The 21,068-nt window shown below is 53.6% G+C and overlaps 11 protein-coding genes across 11 annotated transcripts; 6 read left to right on the forward strand and 5 right to left on the reverse strand.

The window, feature by feature from the left end:
- Positions 1 to 29: 29 nt before the first annotated feature.
- On the forward strand, positions 30 to 1,199 carry K489DRAFT_370537 (uncharacterized protein; the record flags this gene model as incomplete). Its single annotated transcript, XM_033603148.1, has 1 exon — positions 30 to 1,199. One exon carries the CDS (start codon positions 30 to 32, stop codon positions 1,197 to 1,199), a length of 1,170 nt encoding a protein of 389 aa, XP_033459965.1.
- A 161-nt stretch (positions 1,200 to 1,360) lies between these two features.
- Positions 1,361 to 1,888, reverse strand: K489DRAFT_410031 (uncharacterized protein; the record flags this gene model as incomplete). The annotated part of the gene is made up of 1 exon (XM_033607657.1): positions 1,361 to 1,888. One exon carries the CDS (start codon positions 1,886 to 1,888, stop codon positions 1,361 to 1,363), a length of 528 nt encoding a protein of 175 aa, XP_033459966.1.
- Positions 1,889 to 2,440: 552 nt separating this feature from the next.
- K489DRAFT_370538 (uncharacterized protein) lies at positions 2,441 to 2,999 on the forward strand (the record flags this gene model as incomplete). Its single annotated transcript, XM_033603149.1, has 2 exons — positions 2,441 to 2,769; positions 2,855 to 2,999. 2 exons carry the CDS (start codon positions 2,441 to 2,443, stop codon positions 2,997 to 2,999), a joined length of 474 nt encoding a protein of 157 aa, XP_033459967.1.
- Positions 3,000 to 3,385: 386 nt separating this feature from the next.
- K489DRAFT_293409 (uncharacterized protein) lies at positions 3,386 to 4,729 on the reverse strand (the record flags this gene model as incomplete). Its single annotated transcript, XM_033600251.1, has 1 exon — positions 3,386 to 4,729. A coding segment is annotated over one exon (1,344 nt), but the record flags the coding sequence as incomplete, so codon positions are not given.
- A 580-nt stretch (positions 4,730 to 5,309) lies between these two features.
- K489DRAFT_380324 (Scramblase-domain-containing protein) lies at positions 5,310 to 7,429 on the forward strand. The gene has a single exon (XM_033604857.1). The coding sequence runs from the start codon at positions 5,462 to 5,464 to the stop codon at positions 7,097 to 7,099; it is 1,638 nt and encodes a 545-aa protein (XP_033459969.1). The 5' UTR covers positions 5,310 to 5,461; the 3' UTR covers positions 7,100 to 7,429.
- Positions 7,430 to 7,480: 51 nt separating this feature from the next.
- K489DRAFT_388788 (DHH phosphoesterase) lies at positions 7,481 to 8,695 on the reverse strand (the record flags this gene model as incomplete). The annotated part of the gene is made up of 1 exon (XM_033606447.1): positions 7,481 to 8,695. The coding sequence occupies one exon, from the start codon at positions 8,693 to 8,695 to the stop codon at positions 7,481 to 7,483; it is 1,215 nt and encodes a 404-aa protein (XP_033459970.1).
- Positions 8,696 to 8,901: 206 nt separating this feature from the next.
- K489DRAFT_357124 (SGS-domain-containing protein) lies at positions 8,902 to 10,915 on the forward strand. The gene is made up of 2 exons (XM_033602552.1): positions 8,902 to 9,006; positions 9,071 to 10,915. The coding sequence occupies exon 2, from the start codon at positions 9,218 to 9,220 to the stop codon at positions 10,460 to 10,462; it is 1,245 nt and encodes a 414-aa protein (XP_033459971.1). The 5' UTR covers positions 8,902 to 9,006; positions 9,071 to 9,217; the 3' UTR covers positions 10,463 to 10,915.
- Positions 10,916 to 11,003: 88 nt separating this feature from the next.
- Positions 11,004 to 12,657, reverse strand: K489DRAFT_370543 (MFS general substrate transporter; the record flags this gene model as incomplete). The annotated part of the gene is made up of 2 exons (XM_033603150.1): positions 11,004 to 12,338; positions 12,562 to 12,657. The coding sequence occupies 2 exons, from the start codon at positions 12,655 to 12,657 to the stop codon at positions 11,004 to 11,006; spliced, it is 1,431 nt and encodes a 476-aa protein (XP_033459972.1).
- A 1,403-nt stretch (positions 12,658 to 14,060) lies between these two features.
- On the forward strand, positions 14,061 to 16,832 carry K489DRAFT_394588 (putative saccharopine dehydrogenase Lys9; the record flags this gene model as incomplete). Its single annotated transcript, XM_033606809.1, has 3 exons — positions 14,061 to 14,073; positions 15,341 to 15,418; positions 15,494 to 16,832. The coding sequence occupies 3 exons, from the start codon at positions 14,061 to 14,063 to the stop codon at positions 16,771 to 16,773; spliced, it is 1,371 nt and encodes a 456-aa protein (XP_033459973.1). The 3' UTR covers positions 16,774 to 16,832.
- Positions 16,833 to 17,348: 516 nt separating this feature from the next.
- Positions 17,349 to 17,854, forward strand: K489DRAFT_309328 (uncharacterized protein; the record flags this gene model as incomplete). Its single annotated transcript, XM_033600636.1, has 3 exons — positions 17,349 to 17,534; positions 17,636 to 17,680; positions 17,732 to 17,854. Coding segments are annotated over 3 exons (354 nt in total), but the record flags the coding sequence as incomplete, so codon positions are not given.
- A 67-nt stretch (positions 17,855 to 17,921) lies between these two features.
- K489DRAFT_380332 (uncharacterized protein) lies at positions 17,922 to 20,264 on the reverse strand. Its single transcript, XM_033604858.1, has one exon. It carries the CDS (start codon positions 19,978 to 19,980, stop codon positions 18,220 to 18,222), a length of 1,761 nt encoding a protein of 586 aa, XP_033459975.1. The 5' UTR covers positions 19,981 to 20,264; the 3' UTR covers positions 17,922 to 18,219.
- Positions 20,265 to 21,068: the final 804 nt, after the last annotated feature.

Genomic DNA, 21,068 nt, shown 5'->3' on the forward strand with positions numbered 1-21,068 from the left:
TTCCTTGCACCATCTTTAACCTATTCGCCATGTTCCTCGCCATCGTTGCGAATCTGTTCGCGGTATTGATCGGTACAATCCTGGCAGGAATCTTTCTCCTCTGGCACAAACCGCATCTAGACGTCGACGGTAATACCATCATTACACTCAAGAAGTCCCCAAACCAGATCAACCAATTCGACATCGCCCATCTCGTAGCCCTGATCGCCCTGAAGCATGCTCTTCCAGCCTTCACTGGGTATCGCCCGCCATTGCTCCCCGAGCCAGGATCAGCCCAGGCCTTCCGTCTGCCATGCGTACGGTTAGAAGGCCCTCTCTCATTGACGGAAGGCAACCTCAGGGTCTTTAATCGCGCGGTGCTCAAGGATGGGCTGCGTCCTACGGAAGCCGGCACGAATCCATTCTTTCTGATTGCTCAGACTGTACCCTTGGCAATTAACATTCTTGCACATCGTGACTGTCCTATCAAGCCGTTTGGTGCCGTAAATACGAGGAATACGTTTCGATTCATCAACCCTTCTGCCATCCGTGACTGGAAAACGCTCGTGGCAGCGTCCAAGCTTGGGCAGATCTCGTACAGTGCTGTCTTCGGCGGTCCGGGCCATCCTGGAAGACGACGAAAGCGCGGCGTAGATTTCTGTATCACAATAGATGTGAGGCACGGCAAAGAGACAATCCTCAAGCAAGACTTGTGGTTCCTGCAATCTCTTCCAAGGTTCTACAAGCCGATCTACCAAGAGGCTGCGGCGGACGGGGTGCAACTTGTAGCCGCCGACGTGCAGCAGGATCGCTCTAAAGCAAACGGTCGTGCTCTACGGATAAGCGGACGCGATCCTCGGCGATGGGCGGCGACCAGTAAAGACTACAATCCTATCCATGTTTCCGCGATGGGCGCAAAGTTATTTGGCTTCAAATCTGTCATCGCACATGGCAACCACGTTGTCGCTCTAGCAGTGCAGCAGCTCGTGGATGCCAAGACCGACGAGGAGAAAGCAGCGAAAGCACGTGTATGGGAGACTGATGCTGCTTTTGAAATCGAGGCGAAATTTCTGCGGCCAACGACACTGCCTGCGTCTCTTACAGCAGATTGGAGTATGCAGAGTGGTGACCAAGATGCCATTGCCCTAAATGTTCGTGGTCGCGAGAAGCTCAACGTCACGGCAGTCGTTCGACCCACCGTTACTGAAAAGTTATCATGAACACGATGTGGCCTCTGTAGTTCTGTGTGAAACTTCTATCACGGTGACGCTCAATTTTCACGCTTCTCGACGGTGCTTGACATATTGATTGACGTTGCAACATCATTAGTCCTTCAAGGGCTGCGTTCCTCGGCAACAATTCTTGTATACACCTGACCTGATCAGATAATTCCGCCATCCCCTTTGGCCATGGTCCGGCAAAGCACAACCAATGCCATCAATCCAAATAAGACCGTCATCGAAACAAGATGGCACAGAAGCACCCGCACTGACGGCACGATGTTGCTTCGTCGCCGATATCGCACGCGCATGCCGTCGTGGCGTGGATCAATCCCATCTTCTGCTTCTGCTATCGGCGGGAACGAGTAATATGAAAAGTACTTTGCGGTCCAGCTTTTGCTAAGCCCACGTTGGCGTGCATCGATTGTGCCATAGTTGCGCGCCTCAGGAATCGGCAGCTTCTCTCTTTCGTCGACACTCGGGGCACCTTGCTCCTTCGCCTGTGGTGATGGCGTTTGCCTGTAAAAGCGGAAATACTGTGTGTAGTCGCCGTGACTGCATGATATGGTTCGTGGCGACAGCATGCCCCATCTGAAGATCAGATGACGTAGCTTGGATGAGGCTGGCACCGACTGTGCTCCGTCGGCGGCGTTATTATCTTCGACATGCTGGTTTTGCTGAAGAGCCATGATGCTCGCACGGGACTCGAAATGCTTGGCTTGATCACAATCTCAGCTGGAGAATGAGTAGTCGACGATACCTAGGTGAGCAAATGGAGTGGAGCTGGTGTATAGATTATGTTGTTGACATGCATAGGTCAATAACACGTCGTGCGATAGAGTGAAGACTACATTTCACATGCGAAAGAATATAACAGCATCACGTGTTTATTCTTGATCACACACGCCTTTTGATCCCCAAGAGAAACGCGAACCTGATCAAGAATATTGGTTACGCTTCACGCTTGCCAAATCAACATCTCAGAATGACCCATTTCGCCTATAGTTGCCCTCCATGATGGTCTCAGTATTGCAATGACATATCCACCGCTCTACACAAGACCCACTGAAAACAGGTGGTCATGCCAATCATGACGCCTTTTTGCTACGATTACAAAAGCAGTCAAGTCATAACCATCGGGCAAAAAACTTTCATGATACGTTGAATCAAATACTCCTCAGCCGCAACGTTCGCCCCGACTTGTTCAGGCTTCACACCAGTCTTCTGGGATGACAAACAACATGCAGGATTCCAAGGATGAAAAGGTCATTGTCGCGGCCGATGAGATTGCTGTCAGGCTACCCATCGCCCATGGCTCCCGTCAAAGCAATAAATACCAGTGGTTCAGGAGATTGACCACTCGCGGCTCGACTGAGTTACAGCGCGCGACCACACCAGGTCAAGTCGAAGCTGGCAATCAACGCAACGCAACGCTCCCACAACATCCAGCGGTGACGGCTCAGCGCCCGACCCGTCATCGCGATTTTCTTTTCGAGCCCAACTTGCGATCTGCAATGAATGTAGGTGGACTTCCACAATCGAGTGTTTATGGCACAAATACTTCCAAAACGTAAGCTTCTCGGCCTCCAGGCATCACCCATATGGCTTTGACTTGGTAACATCGGCTGACTGAACTGCCATGATATGATCGATAGGCGACGCAGTTGGTATACTGATATCGTCTGCGTGTCGATTCTGATCGGACTGGGCTTCCTTGGCTTGGCCATCTTCTACCTTCAATCGAATCAGAGCAATGAGATAACACAGTATCGCCACAAGGACGGGGATCACCATCATTGATGTGTGAACAATACTGCGTTGACTTCACAAGATTCTTTCTGCGAGATGGCTCTGGTCGTATTTGCGCCACAGCCGGCACCGCCTCCGATAGAACAAGTCGATATTCATTATCGGATTTCGCTTTTTGGAATCCGGAGTGGCCCGCATGTCATGCCGTCGGATGTGTAGCGGAATGCCCGGTCTTGGGGGCGGCTGTATTTGGAGACAGAACCCGTTGAGACAACTCGGTGACACTGCTTATGTGTTTTGGGCGCTGTTAAATCTTCTGCTCCTTGCGATGATCCTTGCGTCATGAAGAACGCGAATGGGCGCCGGATCTGTTGATTTTCCATCGAAAAATCAATTTTATCTCAGGATGCTTCATTTCTTCATGGCTTGGTGCCCCCTCAATTCCGAGTCCGGTTCGCCACCCATCGCTTCAGCACAAACTCGCGGATCTTGTACGATCTTAGCATTCCCCCCAGGTCTGTGACTTCGCCAGCTGCATCTCGCAAGAACGACGAGGGAGGTGGCACATCAACGTAGACCAAGACCAGGCTTTTCAGGACCTGACTTTGAACTCGATTGATACAATGTAGCCACCACCACTCCCGACTTCTGTCCTCTCCATCACGTCCTAGGCTCCGTTCAGCTTTTCCCTGATCTGTACTCCAATACGCATGCGAGTAGGCTGGCAGAATGATGACGGCGAATTCAGCATGGGAAAATGCCGGGCCACGGTTGTATAACATATAGTCGACAGCGAATTTGACACCTCCGCGGACCACCCAACCCAAGGACCGGAAATGGTGGTAGACGACGTATGAGAGAAGAAAGGGGTCGTCAGGTCGGAGAGGGGTGGCTAAAGGACGAGGCGGAAACGAGGTCAAGTTGCTGAAAATGCGAAGCAGTGCGGAATTAGAGCTGGTATCGAGCAATGTCTTGCCCGCTGTTGCGCTCTCGGGCGAGATTTCGATGGCGAGAACTCCGAGACCATACGCCAGGAAGAAAGCCTCTTCAAAGGTGAGTTGAAGATGTTCCTGTTCCGCAAATTCGACCAGATCGAGATTTTCTACATTTGCTGGACGATCTGCTGCACCGGAAGTGATGGCAGATTCTGTGCAAATGTGTCCGACTGAATTGCTCGCTGTAGGCTGAGCATCAGACACAGTTCCACCTTGTTCTTTCGAGGCTGGCGAAGAGTTTTCTGTGACTTCCTTGGTTTCGCTGTTGGCAGCAGAATCGTCTGCAATAACTGGAACAGGATTCAGCGCTGATGGATCGAGGCGACCTTCTTCAACCAGTCGTTGCATTTCTATCTTCTCTCTCTCCAATCGAGCTCGCTCCAGTTTGAACGCCCTCCGCTTCTCTCGTCGCGCGTTGGTCACTTCTTCAGCAGTACCACCTCCAGATCTTTTCGCTTTGAGCCGAGCCTCTTCTCGATCTCGCCAGCTCGGTTCGCTACGACTTAGAGTGCCTTTGCCGAAGAAGCCCATCTCCCATAATGCGCGAACTTGGCGTGGATCTGTAACCTGGATAGCCCGGGTCTCGAGGGACAAATAGCTGTTATATGGTGCTGATGGATGCGATGATGGAGGACGAAAGAATTGTGATAGAATAGCATATGCTACACGAAATAATGAGATGGGATTTGTAGGGTGGAAGCTCGGGAGAGCGAAAGTGTTCAACGGTAATGGTTTGCTGTGAATGAGCGCATAATTTGGCTTGCGCTTCCTTTGATTTGGCTTCTTGTTCTGTACAGAGGTCTCCGCGGTCTTGAAGGGCATGGAACTGCTTGTTCCAGAAGGCGTCTGCTCCACTGCTACCGCGCGCCCATTAAAATCCGGAATTTCAGACATGCTGACACTTAGCCAAGTATTGTCCTAGATTCTTGACGGGATCAAAATTTGCTCTGTGGATGGAGAAAGTGTTCGAGGATAGAACAAAGTAAGGATTCAAACAAGTCGTATCATCTCGACGTAAATTTGAACAGTCAGGCTGCGCTGGACGAAAATTCTCGCTTCGGGAGTCGTGAAATGCTGGGTGCAAGAAATTATTCCCCGGCTCGATCGACCTTGATTCTCCTCAACTGGAGATTAATAGGCCACAGCTACGGTCAAGGCAGGCTCGACGATTCGCGTTGGAATGGTTTGAGGATGAGATATCCATATACGATGCATCATACAAGTCTGGCCAAATCCAGTCCGGGCAAACGACAAGAGGGCCTATGTGTCGACTGTAAACGGGTCGCGCCGTGATCCCGCTGGCTGCAGATGCAATCCAAGGTTCTCCAACGGAGCGTACTCCGAGGACAACAATCACCACTTTGGTCACATCAAAGATCCCTGGGTCCTGCTGCAACAAGAAGTTGAGCGGAGAGGCGAGATTGGCCAGGCGCATGCTATCTATAATGCCATGATTCTCTTGTGAATGCCTCTCGGTTAAATCTGATCAATCTGATTTTCCGCCTCAAATTCGGCACAATGTCGTCACCACGGATAGCCCGTATCGCAAGCTATCAAGCCCGCGGGCTTCGTCACGCGTCATCAACAGGTCGTCCCGCGCAAAGCAGCGCATCGCATGTCTTACGACACAACCGAACGTTAACACCTTCAGAACTACAGCGTTTGCGCCAGAAACGGCTTCGCATTTCAAACCATGGGTCTAACAGCCGAAGCAGCAGCGGACAGCCACCTCAGCCGCCATCAAAAACGCCCTCAAAGCGACCTCGAAGTAAAAATGAACTCTTGGCCGTCGCTCTCGCTCGGGCAAACAACTCCGACCTTGTTGCCGATGTACAGATTGCCGACGATCCCGATGCCGTCCTCCCTCTCGACCATCCCGCCATGTCTATCCTTGGCCACAGCAGCCTGGTGATACAACGACAATTGGAGATGATGAACGTAATCTTGGGATTTGAACAGGCAAATCGATACATCATCATGGACGGTTGCGGAAATACCCTGGGATATATGGCAGAGCAGGATCACGGGATAGGACAATCAATGGCGCGTCAATTATTCCGCACACACCGATCATTCACAACACACATCTTCGATAAGCGACAGCGTGAGGTCTTGAGGATACACAGGCCATTCTCGTACATAAATAGTCGGGTAAGGATATACGATGCTGTGCCGAAAGGCGGATTTGCGGAGTCCGGGACTCCCACGGCGACAACCAATCCAGTGGTACAAGATTCTGCAACAACATCCTCTTCAGCATCGATGTCAACTTCTATCATGAATCATTCTGTAGACGCTGCTCTCACAGCACCACAGATATCTCCACTCAAATCCGAGGAAATGCGCATCATAGGCGAGAGCCAACAGCAGTGGGCAGCATTCCGACGGAAGTACAACCTCTTCAGCAACCGCCCAATACGGTCAATTCCACCCTCCCCGAGCGAAACAAAACTCCTTCAATCCGGCCAGAAACCGATCTCCGAAACTACTGCGCTGACCGAGGCCAAAGTTCCCGAGGTCGCTATCGAAGCTGGAATGACACAATTCGCATACATCGATGAGCCTCTTCTAAGCTGGGACTTCACTCTACGATCGGCGGAGGTGGCAACAATCGGCAGCGTCAATCGCAATTTCTCGGGTTTTGCGCGGGAGATCTTCACCGACACAGGTGTGTACGTACTTCGAATGGACAGCGCTGTAGATCAACATCAAGCAACAAATAGCGGCGAGCGCGTCGTGCCAATGTCATTAGATGCACGAGCCGTCATGCTCGCCACGGCGATCTCCATCGATTTCGATTACTTCTCCAAAAGCTCCAATGGAATCATGGAGGCGCCAATCTTCTTCCCATGGCCCATGGGAGGCGGAGGTGGCAGTTCTTCGGAACCTGGGGTTGGCGCTGCAGGTGCTGCAGGTGCAGCTGGAGCCATGGGTAGCGGCGCGGCGCAGGGCATGTATGGTGATGACGGCTCCGGGCGGCAGAGCTTGGATGGGGATGAAGGTGAATGGACTTGGGACGATTCCCGTGAGCCCTCAGATCCTCAAAGTGAAGGTAAAGGGAGCGATGGCAGTAGCGGTGATTCTGGTGACAATGGAGACGGTGGGGAAGGCTCGGGGGCAGAGGAATCCATTCTCGACGCCATATTTGGAAATTAGGGAATCGGGTTTTCGTCGCGGGGCGATGATGGCAACCCCCTATCTACGTCGTTCCTTCTTCGGCAGTTCCGGAACTGTGTGCAGGCGCATGTACGATTGATGTTGTTTAGATTTGAAGCAAAATAGACAAGATAGATGTCCTGACTGGGACGCAGGCTTTGGTCGGAAATGGGTTGTGCATACCAACCTCTACATGATCCGTGCTGCTGCGCATCGTGTCGGTGCCCGGTATTCCAAATCACGCACATTATCGTTGCCACTGCTACCAGCACAACCCTTTGCGAATGCTTAAGATTGTGATGATAGATCACTTCGAAATGCAGTCAGACTTCGAACGACCAGCGCTAACGTGAAAGAATACCGCGAGACCTCCTTTGACATTCATAGCTTGCCGTTGGTAGCACTTCCTGCATTGCTGCTGCTCATCGCCTCTCGCAATAGTGGAGCAACTTGTTTCCGCGAAGCAGCGAGGTTCTCCTGTTTCCACAGATGCACAAAGGGAAATTCTGGGCCATGTAAATCATTTTGCAGATCAACCAGCTGCAATTCATCTTTCGACGAGTCAGAGAAGTGTCTGGCCGCCTCGACAGGCGCGTCTTCTTTGCATGCAATTAACAAGAGTTCTCGACCAAATTCTCCAGATTTGGAGGTGGAAGCTGTCATGACAGCCAAAAGATCGAGGGACCGATCAGTTGCGAACTTGCTACAGACTTCTAGGAGATCTGCATCTTTACTTTGTAAGTAAGCGAAATTTTGTACGATCGCTGCCGTGCCCAAGACTAAGCCACTATCGTCATCAGTCCACTGCTTATAGTCCTTGCGAAGGATGTCGTAAATGCTGAGGTCATCAATGTTGTTCTTTGCGGCGTTAATCACATTGTAGAAGTCCTCACGATCGTAATGCTTGTCAGCCGTGGCGGTAGATGTTGCTACCTTGGCTTCAAGATATTGCACAGCCTCCTCGTCGTGGGGGGTCACCTTATTTCTGTCGGTCATGTTGATCGTATCAATCAGGATAGCACCAAGGGACAATTTAGCTATCTGAGCATCTGCAGCTGCCAACGACGACGAACTTTGCCAAGAGCTGCAGAAGTGGTTGATTATGAGGCTGTTGCAACTACCCGATTTTTCAATAATCCTTGGAGAGGCATTCCGGGGCACTTTCTTCTCGTCATCGTGATGATCTATCACACCTGCCACTCGGCCAGCATATCTTTGACCGAGGTCGCTTTGTAAAACATTGTGGTCGACTAGCGTCCACTGAGTCTGTTCAGCCGAAAGGAAAGTGGTTCCCAAGTCGTCTAGTGTAATCAGCTCTGAAGGACGAATATTGGCATATTTCAATAATGCTGTCAGCTCCGGTCTCAAAGCCAGATCGGCGGACGGGATGTTCGTAACAGGTATCGTTATATCCACACTATCGCCGTCTGGAAGACAGTACGATTGCAAGTATCCATAGACAAGTGCGGATGCGATCGAGTCCAGATCGGCGGATTCGTTGCCAATCACCAGCTTGGCCCGCCCTCGCTGCTTGACGACCTGCTGTAGACGAGCTTTTGCTGTGGCCAGAAAGGATTGCATGGATGCCCGAGACATTGTGAGATGGTTACGTGTCACGCGTGACGAACAGACGATCTTCTCTGGCCGGAGCGTGCCGATATCAAGCTTGAACAACTCGGTCAAGTCAAGATTTAGCTTGTGTGTGGAATTTCCCGAGTTGAACCGGAGGCTATGGACCCTCAAGCGGACATGCCTGCAGATCAACGACCTAGTAGCCGCCGTCGCGTAATAATATTAATATTCCAATCTTGGAAAATTCATATGGAAGCAGGAGTTGGGCATGCGGCACGAATCTAAGTATAGGACGAAGCTTCAGAAGAGGCCGGAATCTGGTGGTAAAGTCCGTGCGCAGGTGTGAGTACTGCACTGATTGATTGTGTCGTAACTGTTGACCTGCTGCCTGCTGACGATCGAACAGTATCAACTTGCGACTTGCTTCCAATTTTTGATACCGTTCGCTCTCGACTGCTCATTACTGACAGTCCATCTGTATCGAAATTCAAGGGAATCGAAAACACTTCCAAGTAAGGTTGTTATCTCACGATCCGGATCTTCGGCATGGCTTCTCACGCCGCTCGAGGCAAAAAGGCACTGGAAGCAAAGGAATACGATGCCGCCATTCAAGCCTATACCGACGCTATCAAGGAGTTTCCAACATCGCCCGACTACTTCATTCAACGTTCCACGGCGTATCAACGAGCTCAAAAAACCGATGAGGCATTACGTGATGCTGAGCAAGCAGTCGTGAATGCTCAACAACGAGGCAAGAAAGACCTTATCATCGAGGCACAACAGCGTCGCGGAATTGCACTGTGCCAGCTCGGCAGATACGGCGATGCCCAATATGTGCTCAATCTAGTGAAGGAGAAGTCGCCAGAACACAAGAATGCTATCATGTGGCTCAATAAGATCGAAATAAGCCTGCGGAAACTGGAAGCCGACGATGAGCGCCGAAAGGTCACTGCAACGGAGACTCCCATCATTGAAGCCAACGAATCGAAAGTAACTGCCCCAGGCACAGCTGGTGGACAAGATGCTCCGTCGTCGGCGTCTACCACGGTACTTCCGATAGCATCAGCACCTCCTGCGCCCCAACAAACGCCTGCCAGCAAGATCCGCCACGAATGGTACCAGAATACCGAACACATTTACTTCACTCTCCTCGCCCGCGGAGTGCCCAAGGATCAAACCGAGATCGAGACCACATCCACCTCCCTTAGCATCTCCTTCCCTCTCGTCACCGACTCGACATACGAGATGACGCTAGATCCATTATACGCGCCGATCCTCGCCGAAAAGACCATCACCAAAGTCATGCCCAGCAAAGTCGAGATCATCCTCTTCAAAGCCCAAGCAGGCCAGAAATGGCCTTCGCTAGAAGGCACCGAAGCCACCCACGCCACCGCCTCCGACAACATCGATGCCACCAGCACTTCCCACAACCCAGCCCCTCCCAAACCCATCGACCGCCCACCCGCCTATCCCACCTCCTCCCGCACCGGCCCCAAGAACTGGGACACCATCACATCCAACCTCAGCAAGAAATCCAGCGAGACCGCCACCGCCGACGGCGCAACCACGGTCGTGGCCGAGGAGGACGACGACGACGACACGGAAGGCGGCGACGCGACGAACAACTTCTTCAAGAAACTCTACAAGAACGCGTCGCCCGAGGTGCGCCGCGCCATGATGAAGTCGTACACCGAGTCCAACGGCACGAGCCTCAGCACGAGCTGGGACGAGGTCAAGAAGGGCAAAGTCGAGACGTTGCCGCCGGATGGGATGGAGGCGAAGGAGTGGTGAAGAAGATCGGATGGCCTTTGTGGGAGGGAAAATCACTCGTTTGCGTGAAGCTTTTTTGCTTGCTTCTGAGGGGGAGTTTCAGGATGGAGCTATTAGGGGGGGCACATGGTGAACGAATTATGAGAAATTGATGTAGTGCTTGCTTTCAAGGTCAGTCTGGCCACAGATTCCCATAGCCCATATTATTGAAAGGATAGGACGCAAATTGGAGCCGCGGCGTGTCGTCTGGCCGTCGTACCGAGATCCTCGAAAACCTTGACGCCCTATGGCATCCTTGTCTTGGTCTCTCCGCTCTCTGCTTGACGAGAAAAAAATCCACGTAGCGGCAAAATCCACGTAGCGGCGTAGACGAACCGGAGGGGTAGTGTTCCTATGATCCGCTTCCGTTGTAGGACCGCGGTGTGAAACCCGCGTAGGATCAATCGTCACATACACTCGACGCAGATACCTTGCTCACAAAAGCGTTCACAGGCACCCATTCTTTGACAACTTTTATAACATTATCCAATTAAATCTCAGTAATTTCGAGTCAAACCCCCCATCAAAGCTCTTTCTTTTCCGCAATCTTCGCCGCCTCTTTCACCCCGACCGGGGGATTCCTCAGCGCAGCGGCCACCACGACGAGGACTGCCGTCATGCCCACCGCTCCAGTCTCGTACGCTGCCTGTCGGCCCGCCCACCAGTATAGCGAGCAGAAGATCAGCGGTCCCGCGGCTCTTCCCACTTGACCCCAGCTGCGGTGGTTGCCCAGGACCGCACCGCGGTGGGTCCGCGCGGCCTCGAAACTCGAGAGCGAGTTCAGGCCGGTGACGACGGAGCTGCTGGTGACGGCGAGCAAAGTGGCGGCGGCGTACAGGGTCGTGGTCGTCTGGAGGCGGGCGAGGAGCAGGAACGCGGCGGCGGCGCTGGCGACGCCCATGCGGACGAGGAACAGCGGTTTCATGCGGCGGGTGACGCTGCCTTGGAGCAGGGAGGCGATCAGTCCGATGTAGCCGAGCAGCTGGCCGGATTGGCGTGCGTTGTAGCTGAACAGATCGTAGGTCATGAAGGTGAGACTGAACTCCATGCCGGAGAAGAATAGGATGAAGAAGAAGTGAGTGAGGTTCAGAGTAATGTGGGAGTTGGTTCGCCCAAGGGTTGCGGGCTGTTCTGCGGTGGCTTTTTCAGATGCGTGTGCTGCGGCACTGCCGTTGACCTTCTCGTGGGCACTGCCATTTGCTGCCTCACCGGAGGTAGCCGTGGCAGCCGCGCTGTGGAGAATGTTGGTCTCCGGAAGCGCGTACCAGAGGTAGAGTGTCTCGACGACGATCAAGACGAGAGAGACTCCTGCTGCAGTCGCGAATGGGTTCGCAGCAACAAGGTTGACATTCGATAGCGCCGCACCCAGAGCCGGGCCGAATGTGAACGCCACGGAAAAGCAGGCGCCCACCAGAGCCATCGTTTTGCCGCGATCAGCGTCCGAGCTGATGTCCGTCGCGATGGCCATCGCCAGCTGCACGTTGCCCTCGCTCAATCCACCCACAATGCGGCTCGCGAGGAATGTCCGGAAGTCGACAGCAGCGCACCAGAGCGCAACGGAGGCAATGTTTCCCACCATGGACCACAGAAGGGCCGTCCGCCGGCCATAGCGATCTGAGAGGGCACCGATGACGGGCGAAGCGATGGCCTGACAGAGGGAGAAGAGCGAGCCGAGGGCACCGCCGAGAAGCACGATGTCATATCGATCGGTGATGGGTCGGGCGAAACTCTGTTTGTAGGCATTGAGACCGGTCAAGATGCGCGCGAGCACAGTCGTCGAAGATGATTGTGTGGTTTCGAGCTGGCGGTAGAAGTTGACCAACTGCGGAAACAGCGGGAGGATGAAGGTAAACGAGATCTGTGGAGAAGGCACAGCCGCGATCAGCAAATGGGGCGTAATGCGAGGCGCTCATCTGACGGGCGTGTTGTAGAATGAAGAGATGAAGGCCGAGGCTGAGGTGTATGACTTGTGTGCGCGATATGAACATTCTCTCTTCGTGCCGATTGGCCGAACATCCAAACAGAGAACAGGCGACACATTCTTCAAAGTCAAGGACAAGGAAAGATTTGCGCAAACTCACCAGATCGAGGAGAAGAGATATGACCAAAACTCGCAACACTTTCTTGCGGAATTGTGGTGAGGGGGTCGTACTTGACGATCCGCTTGCGACCGCCATGTTGTCGGATGAAGGCCAAGGTAAAGTGTTGCAACGGCGAAGTGTCGATCGAAGTTGAACAAGGACGTTATTGGCGGTGGTGATGGAGAAGACAAAAAGGTCGGAGACTCAGGTCAACGAAAAGGGTGGAAGGAAGAGCCAAATATCAATGATGATGCTCCCACCGCACCGAAGAGCTCTTCCCTTCCAGTGGCTAACGGTCACCGGGGGTCTCGACGGATCTACGAATCACCGGCGGGTCAAGAGAAAGACTCCAATGGCGCACGCTATTTCTGTGACAATGTCGATAAGCCGTTTACTTCGAAATGCAAATCAGCCTCAAATGCCTGCCTCACTATTGGCTGGCGTTGGGTTTGAGGATGGAGAAAGACCGGAGAAATGGCGTATGAGGAAGCTGTCGTGTCGTGACAGCTAATCAATGGAACTACGTCCAGCGGGTAGCCTCCGATCTGCATACATGCGATAAACTCTGGGCAGAGTCCTGGACATTATTGATTATTATCATTATTATTATTATTATCGACTACCACAATGGATGCACGGCGGTAGAAAGATGATGGAGCGCTGGTTCAAGCCGCCAAATGCTGATGCACGCGGGCCTGGATGCCCACGGGGTCGGTTTGGTGACGTCGCTCCTGTGATTTATTATTCACGTTGTTTCATTAGAATTATTATTAATTTCCAGGCGCGCGGAGTGGTGCTGCATGGACGGATGCGGTTGTCGCCGGGCCGTGTCTCTCGCTCTCCAGCCCTGGGAGACTTCCAAAGGTTTTTAAATTGCGGGCGAGATGCGACGTCGCTTTTCACCTCGGCAGCAGAGAGGTGAGCGAAGGTGGGCGAGCGAGCAGGACACGGTCGAGATGTGCGTCGACGAGAACCAGACGACTACCACAGCACAGCCCGAGCACGACGTACTTACAGTACTGGTGGGCAAGTTTGCGGGATCTCGTCAAGGGATGATTTGGTCGCCAGCATTCAACTGATCAGGGCCGGGGACTACTATATGCAGAGGTCAGAATTGCCAGAGGTGCAGGATAATACCTACTAGGTACTGTAGGTAAGCAATCGAATTCATGCAGGTGGCATTGGTTGATGGGCTTGATGATGGGGAGGAATGGCTCAAACTCTCGTCAAACGCCCCCGAGTCTGGAGGACCATGACGCCACATACATGCCGCCGCTGCCGCCCACCCGCCACACCGTTGACTGTCACGACTGTGTGCCCAAGTGTGGCCCAATTTGCCCAAGGAGGAACAGTGATAAATAACAACTCGATTGGAAGAAGCTAGCTCACGGGAGGGCCTTCACCCGGCGTTCAATCCATCCGTCCTGGAGATTGGATCGCTTTGGCAGCCGGCGAGCACATCACCCGAGCCCCTCCTCACCACACTCTCGAATACATCCATGTCCAGTCCATGTCCTGTCCTGGAGCTGTGGCCGCCCAGATGTTCTGACGTCTCGATGGATCCCCGTCTTATATACGTGTCAGGAACATGTGGCGGCGATCTCGCACAGGACCGCGATGCATTCGTCGCATCTGCATGCCACCTCCATCAACAAGATGCAGGCATCATACGCCGATCTAGGCATGTACCTAGTAGGTAGGAATTGAGGCCACTATCGCTTATCGATGAAACGATAATCGATCGCTTGAGTTACGAACCGCATATCTATCTCGGCGGCAATCATAAGTCACGTCCCCAGAGATTTTCTCACGACAAATTGTTCCACGCGACGATAGAGTTGAAAGATAACATCTGGCGACTGTCCGTCTTCTCCACTCCGATATGGACTTCTCCATGTTGACCACTGAGTGCCGCTGAGTGCCACTTACCATCACACAAACTCGTCGCCCACGACAAACACGATTGACATGTCGCTCTGGCCTATGGCCTCGCGTTTGTGGCAAGCCGCCTCTCTATGACGATAACTCTGCTATTGGTCCACCATTCGATAGCTGCCAGGTGAAAGTCTGCGCGTGTTTCGATGATACAACACATGATGCGTATACAGCATGCCCAGAATGAGAGCGGGATAGAGGAGAACCTGCGATCTACTGAAGAGACGGATTAATTACATACAGCCCTGGAGTACAGTACCCTACCTCACTTCGAGGCCACCAGGGCAAACGGTTTCCACACGCGAGTCATGCAAATGTGTTGTTGGTGCACAGGGTCCAATGTCCAATGTGCCTGGCCAATGTCCCACCTTTTGACCCCTCCATGCTCGAATATTTTCACCATACTGTAATAACAATGGTAATAATTCATCAAGAACAACAGTGATGACGGCGCGTACGTATGTTGACTTGCGTTGGCGATGGACAGTGGCGAACACCGGATCCAGGAAAATCTAAGCCCACGAGCATGCTGTAGTCGTATTGCCTTTGAACGGTGTACATTCTGTCGATCAAACCATTGGTCACCCTTGTTGCCTTCCAGACCACATCGTACTCCGATTATACTGTAGGTACGGCGGGACTGTGACCCTTGCTTGACTCACCCATGCCGTTGAAGCTCGATTGCCTAAAAGTCTTTTTTTCTCTCAGATCAACTTAGCTCTGCCAATCCCATCAACACAATCATGTCGTCCAAGTATGTGCCATGTCCGGTCCTAGGCCTGAATCTCAATCAAGGCCATCTTTGTCTCCGCTTTGCTGATACCATTCTCCTTTCACAGATCAGTACTATTGCTCGGAGCAGGCTTCGTCACCCGCCCAACTGCGGTCGAGCTTGACAAGGCCGGTGTCAAGGTCACTGTCGGTAAGTCCTCGTCCTTTACGATACACGATGGTGTCGAATCGAGCACCTGAGTTGACTTGCCTCCTCGCCTCGCAGCCTGCAGAACCCTCGAGAGTGCACAGAAACTCGCCCACGGCTTGCAACATGCGTCCGCCATCTCGCTCAATGTCAACGATGCTGCTGCCCTCGAGGCCGAGGTCGCCAAGGTCGATCTTGTCATCTCCTTGATTCCATACACCTTCCACGCTCAGGTCATTCAGGCCGCCATCAACCAGAAGAAGCACGTCGTCACCACCTCATATGTCTCGCCAGCTATGCTTGCGCTCGATGAGCAGGCCAAGGCGGCTGGCATCACAGTCTTCAACGAGATCGGTCTCGACCCGGGCATCGACCACCTCTACGCCGTCAAGACCATCACCGAGGTGCACGAGCAGGGTGGCAAGATCACAGGATTCCTTTCGTACTGCGGTGGTCTGCCCGCACCTGAGGATTCGGACAACCCTCTTGGATACAAGTTCTCATGGTCGCCTCGTGGTGTGCTCCTTGCCGCCAACAACACCGCTCAGTTTTACCGCGATGGCAAGACTGAGACCGTCGCTGGCGCTCGTCTCATGGCCACGGCTCAACCTTACCACATCTATCCCGGCTACGCGTTCGACGCATACCCGAACCGTGACTCTACCCCTTACCGTGAGCGATACAATATCCCCGAAGCTGAGACCGTCATCCGTGGTACCCTCCGCTACCGCGGAAACCCAGCATTCGTCCAGGTCTTGCAGGAGCTTGGTCTGCTCAACGGCGACGCCAAGGACTTCCTCTCCAAGCCCATCCCATGGAACGAAGCCTTTGCGCAGATCCTCGGCGCCAAGTCCTCGTCCGAAGCCGACCTCGAGGCAGCTGTCTCCTCCAAGGCCAACTTCAACTCAGCCGAGGACAAAGAGCGCATCTTGGCTGGCCTGCGCTGGGTCGGTCTCTTCTCCACTGAGCCCATCACTCCCGCCGGTACCGCTCTGGATGCCTTGTGCGCCTCGTTGGAGCACAAGATGCAGTACGCTCCCGGTGAGCGTGATTTCGTCATGCTCCAACACAAGTTCTTCATCACCTGGGCCGACGGTCGCAAGGAGGTGCGCACTTCGACGCTTGCCGAGTATGGTGCGCCTGAGCCCGGCAGCGGAGCCAACGACGATGGCCAAGGTTACAGCGCCATGGCCAAGCTCGTCGGTGTCCCCTGTGCCGTCGCTGTGCTGATGGTCCTCTCTGGTGAGATTTCCGCACGTGGTATCTTGGCGCCGGTCACGCCTGAGTTGGCGGAGCCCCTGCGGTTGAAGCTCCAGAAGGACTATGGCATCGAGTTGAAGGAAAAGACTTTGGCTTAAGTAGTCTGACTAGGAAAGAAAAAAAGTTAAATCTGAAATGATGAATATACTTGACACAGATATTTGGTGTGTGACACTATTTCGACGAGATTGATCACGGTGCTCTATCGAGCGGTATATGACATCGTGGTCGACCTCGGAAGCTTTGCAACCCTGGACCGCTACAACCAGCGCCAAACCTCGTTCGCGATGTTCCAAAATCTCCCCCACAGATGCTTGACGCGTGACGTCAGCCATCCATTAGACACCTGCATCACCAGCTGCAAGCTCTCAGAGCATGAAAGCCTCGAAAGGAATTTCTACCAATGCGCGGATGATAATGAATCGACGTCCATCTGTCGTACCAACCGGAACTCGAATCTCTCGCATCTTCGCCTGCCTCGCGTTGCCGACGATCTTGGCGGCCCCCAACCTCGATGCCGAGTATACTAATCTACTCTCGTCGGACTCACAACTTAGTCAACCTCACGACGCGATCATCCAAATCTCCTCCGTCCACCGCCACAAGCATTCGCCTGTCGTCGACGACATCCCTCTCTCCACAGACCGAATTTCCCTCGCCGCCAGCAAATCCCCGTCCCTGGCACGCTCTCATCCGCACCCACCACATCACCAGCCTCAAGAAAGTCGCCAAGCTTCGGCACGCCGCCAGCGAACATGGCGTCTTCGCGATGCTCCGCAGCGGCGGCAAGGGGCCGGGGATCATGTATGTCACAGGCATAAATTCGGGAAGAGTCGCGGGTTGGGTCGGCAGTGTAAAGGTATGAGAGCTGTCTTTTGCTAGAGATCCATCGTGGAAGGACACTATGGGGTCTCCGCAGATTTTGGTTTTCCTGACCCATGAGTTTTCTTCTGCCTCTAGAAATTGCGATACAAAGATTATCAATTGGCGGTGCGGCCTGCTCCTGTCGAACTCGATGCAGAGGCTCTGGCCACCTTGTCGGCCGATGGGGTTAAGGCTCTGCAAGATCGTACGGCGTCTATCAACATTGGCCTTGAAGAAATCGAATCGGTGAAGGATTATAGTCGATGGATGGAGGAGAGGGGGCTCCTGCAATGGTGGCGCCAGGGTATGGGATACACTGCGAAGGAAGAGCGCCAGCGAGCGGGCATCGCTCCAAGGCAGGCGTCAACACATGACGAGCAGAGCCGGAAGGATGAAGTCGTGTAAGTTTTCCCGGTCTTTCACGGCGGTTCAATCTAATTATATGCCATATATAGGTGAACTCCAACAAGCATGAAACCACCATCATGCCGTCGACTTGTGCAACTCGCTCATGCTATTCATGTCTAGCGCCCATGCCAAACGGAAAAGAATTCGCAGAAAATGCATAGAATGAGATCATCAAGTCGTCAAATTGACCGCACTGGAAACCTCGAATGAGGATTCGACCACGATGCCATGATAGCGCTGTAACGCAATCTATCGTTCTTCAGCGTCAACGTTTAAAGTGCAAGTCCAGTTTGCCACCAAGTCGGTCCCTGATGCCAGAACGCCACTCCATCTAACAAGAATGGGAACCGGCCCACGATCGCCTCTTCCTTCGCAGGTGCCAGACCTAGCGCACGAGTCGGGCTGAAAGGCAATGGTTCAAACAGCAACACGCCGCCCCGAGCAAAGTCCTCAACGAGCAAGGGTGCGGTGTAGTACAAGAAGTACATCATCCAAGTAAAGTTCCCGAGACGCCCGAGCCAGCGTGGGACCAGTTTCGCAAGACCACTGGCCCGCAGTGCCCGCACGAAGAAGATCTGCGCGAAGATCCCAAGCGGCTGCAGCACGAAGAATAAACCTGGCCCGCTCAGCGGACGGGTATCGCCGAGCTCGGTGAAACTTCCAGACATGTGCAGGAGGGCCGAAACGCCAAATGCACAGGCAGAAGCAGCCAGCAACCCCGCGTTGCTCCGCGGCTTGATCCCCAACGCGTTCATCAGTTTCGTGGCGGGCGCCTCGAAAGTGCGGCGGAAAATTTGATGCCAAAAGCCGGCCCAGTACCCCGCGAGACCTTTGTCGAGGACGTTTGCCAGCGATCCGAACGCATCGGGTGGGTTCGCCCAAGGCTCGCCCCGGATTCCCACGCGCTCGGGTCCGAGGAGACCGACGTAGACGAGCGGACCCACGACCATGATGGATGAGATCCCGGCCCAGATTGCGCCGCAGCCGAGGAGCAAGCGGTACCATTTGAGCAGGAAGGGCGAGTCGGCGATCAGGGAGGGGAGATAGGCGGGCGCAGGCGGGACGGGGTCGACGAAGCCCCAGAAGTACCGGTCGTGAATGACGGCGAGCTTCAGGATGTCCAGGATGATGACGAAGCCGAAGAAGAGCTTCGCCGCGCTGTACCAGACCGTTTTCCGGCTCGAGGTGAAGGCTTGGACGCCCGTGCGGCTGACGAGGACGTCGGGCGTGGGCGTGAGGTGTTCGTAGAATTCGGGCGTGCCGCTGACCTTGCCGGCGAGATCAGCCTCGACCCAGGAGGGCCGTGGCGGCAGATCGGGGATCTGGAAGTTCCAATTGATGCCGCGGAAGTTGGTGAAGAGATCCACCACCCAGTCCAGACGCTCGAGGAACGAGGATGTCGGGTAGCCCTGCCAGTAGACCGGGCCGGTCTCGGCGCGGCGCGGGTTGTCGTAGGTGAGAGTGGTGGAGGTGACGTTGCGGACTGTATCGTTCGAGGGTCTGTCGGCGTGGCCGTGGGCGCTGCCATTTGACTTCGCGTTGGCGGAGCCTTTGCCGTCACCGTTTGCATGACCGTTGTCTTTCCGGGTGACCGGGCCGTCCGCGTAGCCGTCAGCTGCCTTTGCAGTTCGCTTCCCGTCGGTGTGGAACCGGCCGAAAGCAACGCTGTTCCGGTACTGCAGTCGTTTGAAATCCCGCTGGCCGTCGCTGTACAGCAGGAACGTCGCGCTCCAGAGCAGCAAGAAAATGGGTATGAGGCCGGTCAGATAGGCCATGGCGGCGTCCCGGGCCCGGTTCGTAAGTAGCACCCATATGCTGTGAGTGGCGACCAGCAGGAAGAACGGAATCCGCAGCGCTCGTCGCAGCCGGGAGTGTCGGTGGTCGAACATGAGGTAGACCGGGACGGCGACCATGCCTATCGTCGACCACGGCAATGTGAAGGCATGGTACTTGCCGGTCTTGATGAGTTCGGCGTGCAGTGCGTCGTAGTACCGACGGGCCTCCACCGACGTTTGGATGTCCGGAGGCATCATTTTCGCTTGCCGGACGTGGATCCCTTTCCGAAGATGTCCTCCGGGCTTTCCGGGATGGGATGCTTATCCCTGTCGGCAGTCTCCCTGTTGGCCGGAGGAGGGTCTGTATGTGTATAAATGGCAGAGGAGATTGTGAGGCACCGGCCAAATTGTGCGTATAGATCTTCCAGAGGCACTATATCGAAATATCGAAGAAGAAGAAGACAAACGGATGCTGCTCGTGATCCTCACTAGTGGTGGAACAGAACGTTGGTTCGGGACGAGAGTTGACGTCAGCAGAGATGGGTGCGCCACAGAAACGCCTCGGTCAGAAATCCTGCAGGACAGGAAGAGGAACCCATGCACTCCACCGATGTTTCTGGGGAACTTTGGTACATGTCAATCTACAGGGCACCTCGATATACATAACGTAATCCATCACCGAGCGGGCCAAATCACCGAACGGGCCATTTTGTCTTGGCATTGTAAACAACATCTTTCCTGTTTATTGTATCAACAACGAGACATGTCATCAGATAATCAAGAAGGTAGAATCGATCTTGCTATCAATGCGTATAGATCTGGTCATTTTCGGAGCCAACGGAGCGCAGCTGCTGCTTTCAATATCAATTATTAGATACTCTCTAAGAGACTCAGAGGAACCAGATCTCGCGAGACTATGGCACCAAACTGTTAGAATCTGACGTTAACAGAAGAACAGACGCTTGAGCAATGTATCCTTGACCTTGATTCGCGAGGATTTGCACCTGTACTCTCTGAGGTAGCAGATATGGCTAATAAACTTCTAGCTGTACGAGGGAAAGGGCCAGTCGGTAAATGCTGGCCTAACAGATTCGTTACGCGTTCGGAGAAGCTGAAGATAGCGTTCAGTCGAGCAAAGGATCGTTAGAGAGTCCTCCAAGAAGACCCGGACGTTATCAACGCGTGGTTGACGTTAGTAATAGACACTAAAGCCAAACATAGTGTCCACGACGATGATGTTCACAACTTCGACGAAACGGGCTTCCAGATGGGTATTATTGGATTAATGAAAGTTGTTACAGGTTCAGAGAGACGAAAAAGACCGACACTTATTCAACCAGGCAACC

Source organism: Dissoconium aciculare (assembly GCF_010015565.1).
Source record: "Dissoconium aciculare CBS 342.82 unplaced genomic scaffold K489scaffold_6, whole genome shotgun sequence".
Taxonomy (NCBI): domain Eukaryota; kingdom Fungi; phylum Ascomycota; class Dothideomycetes; order Mycosphaerellales; family Dissoconiaceae; genus Dissoconium; species Dissoconium aciculare.

What these genes read in the sequence shown, in the direction of transcription:
- K489DRAFT_380332 (XM_033604858.1), bottom strand. Translation starts at nt 19,980, where the DNA reads ATGATGCCTCCGGACATCCAAACGTCGGTGGAGGCCCGTCGGTACTAC.
- K489DRAFT_357124 (XM_033602552.1), top strand. Translation starts at nt 9,218, where the DNA reads ATGGCTTCTCACGCCGCTCGAGGCAAAAAGGCACTGGAAGCAAAGGAA.
- K489DRAFT_380324 (XM_033604857.1), top strand. Translation starts at nt 5,462, where the DNA reads ATGTCGTCACCACGGATAGCCCGTATCGCAAGCTATCAAGCCCGCGGG.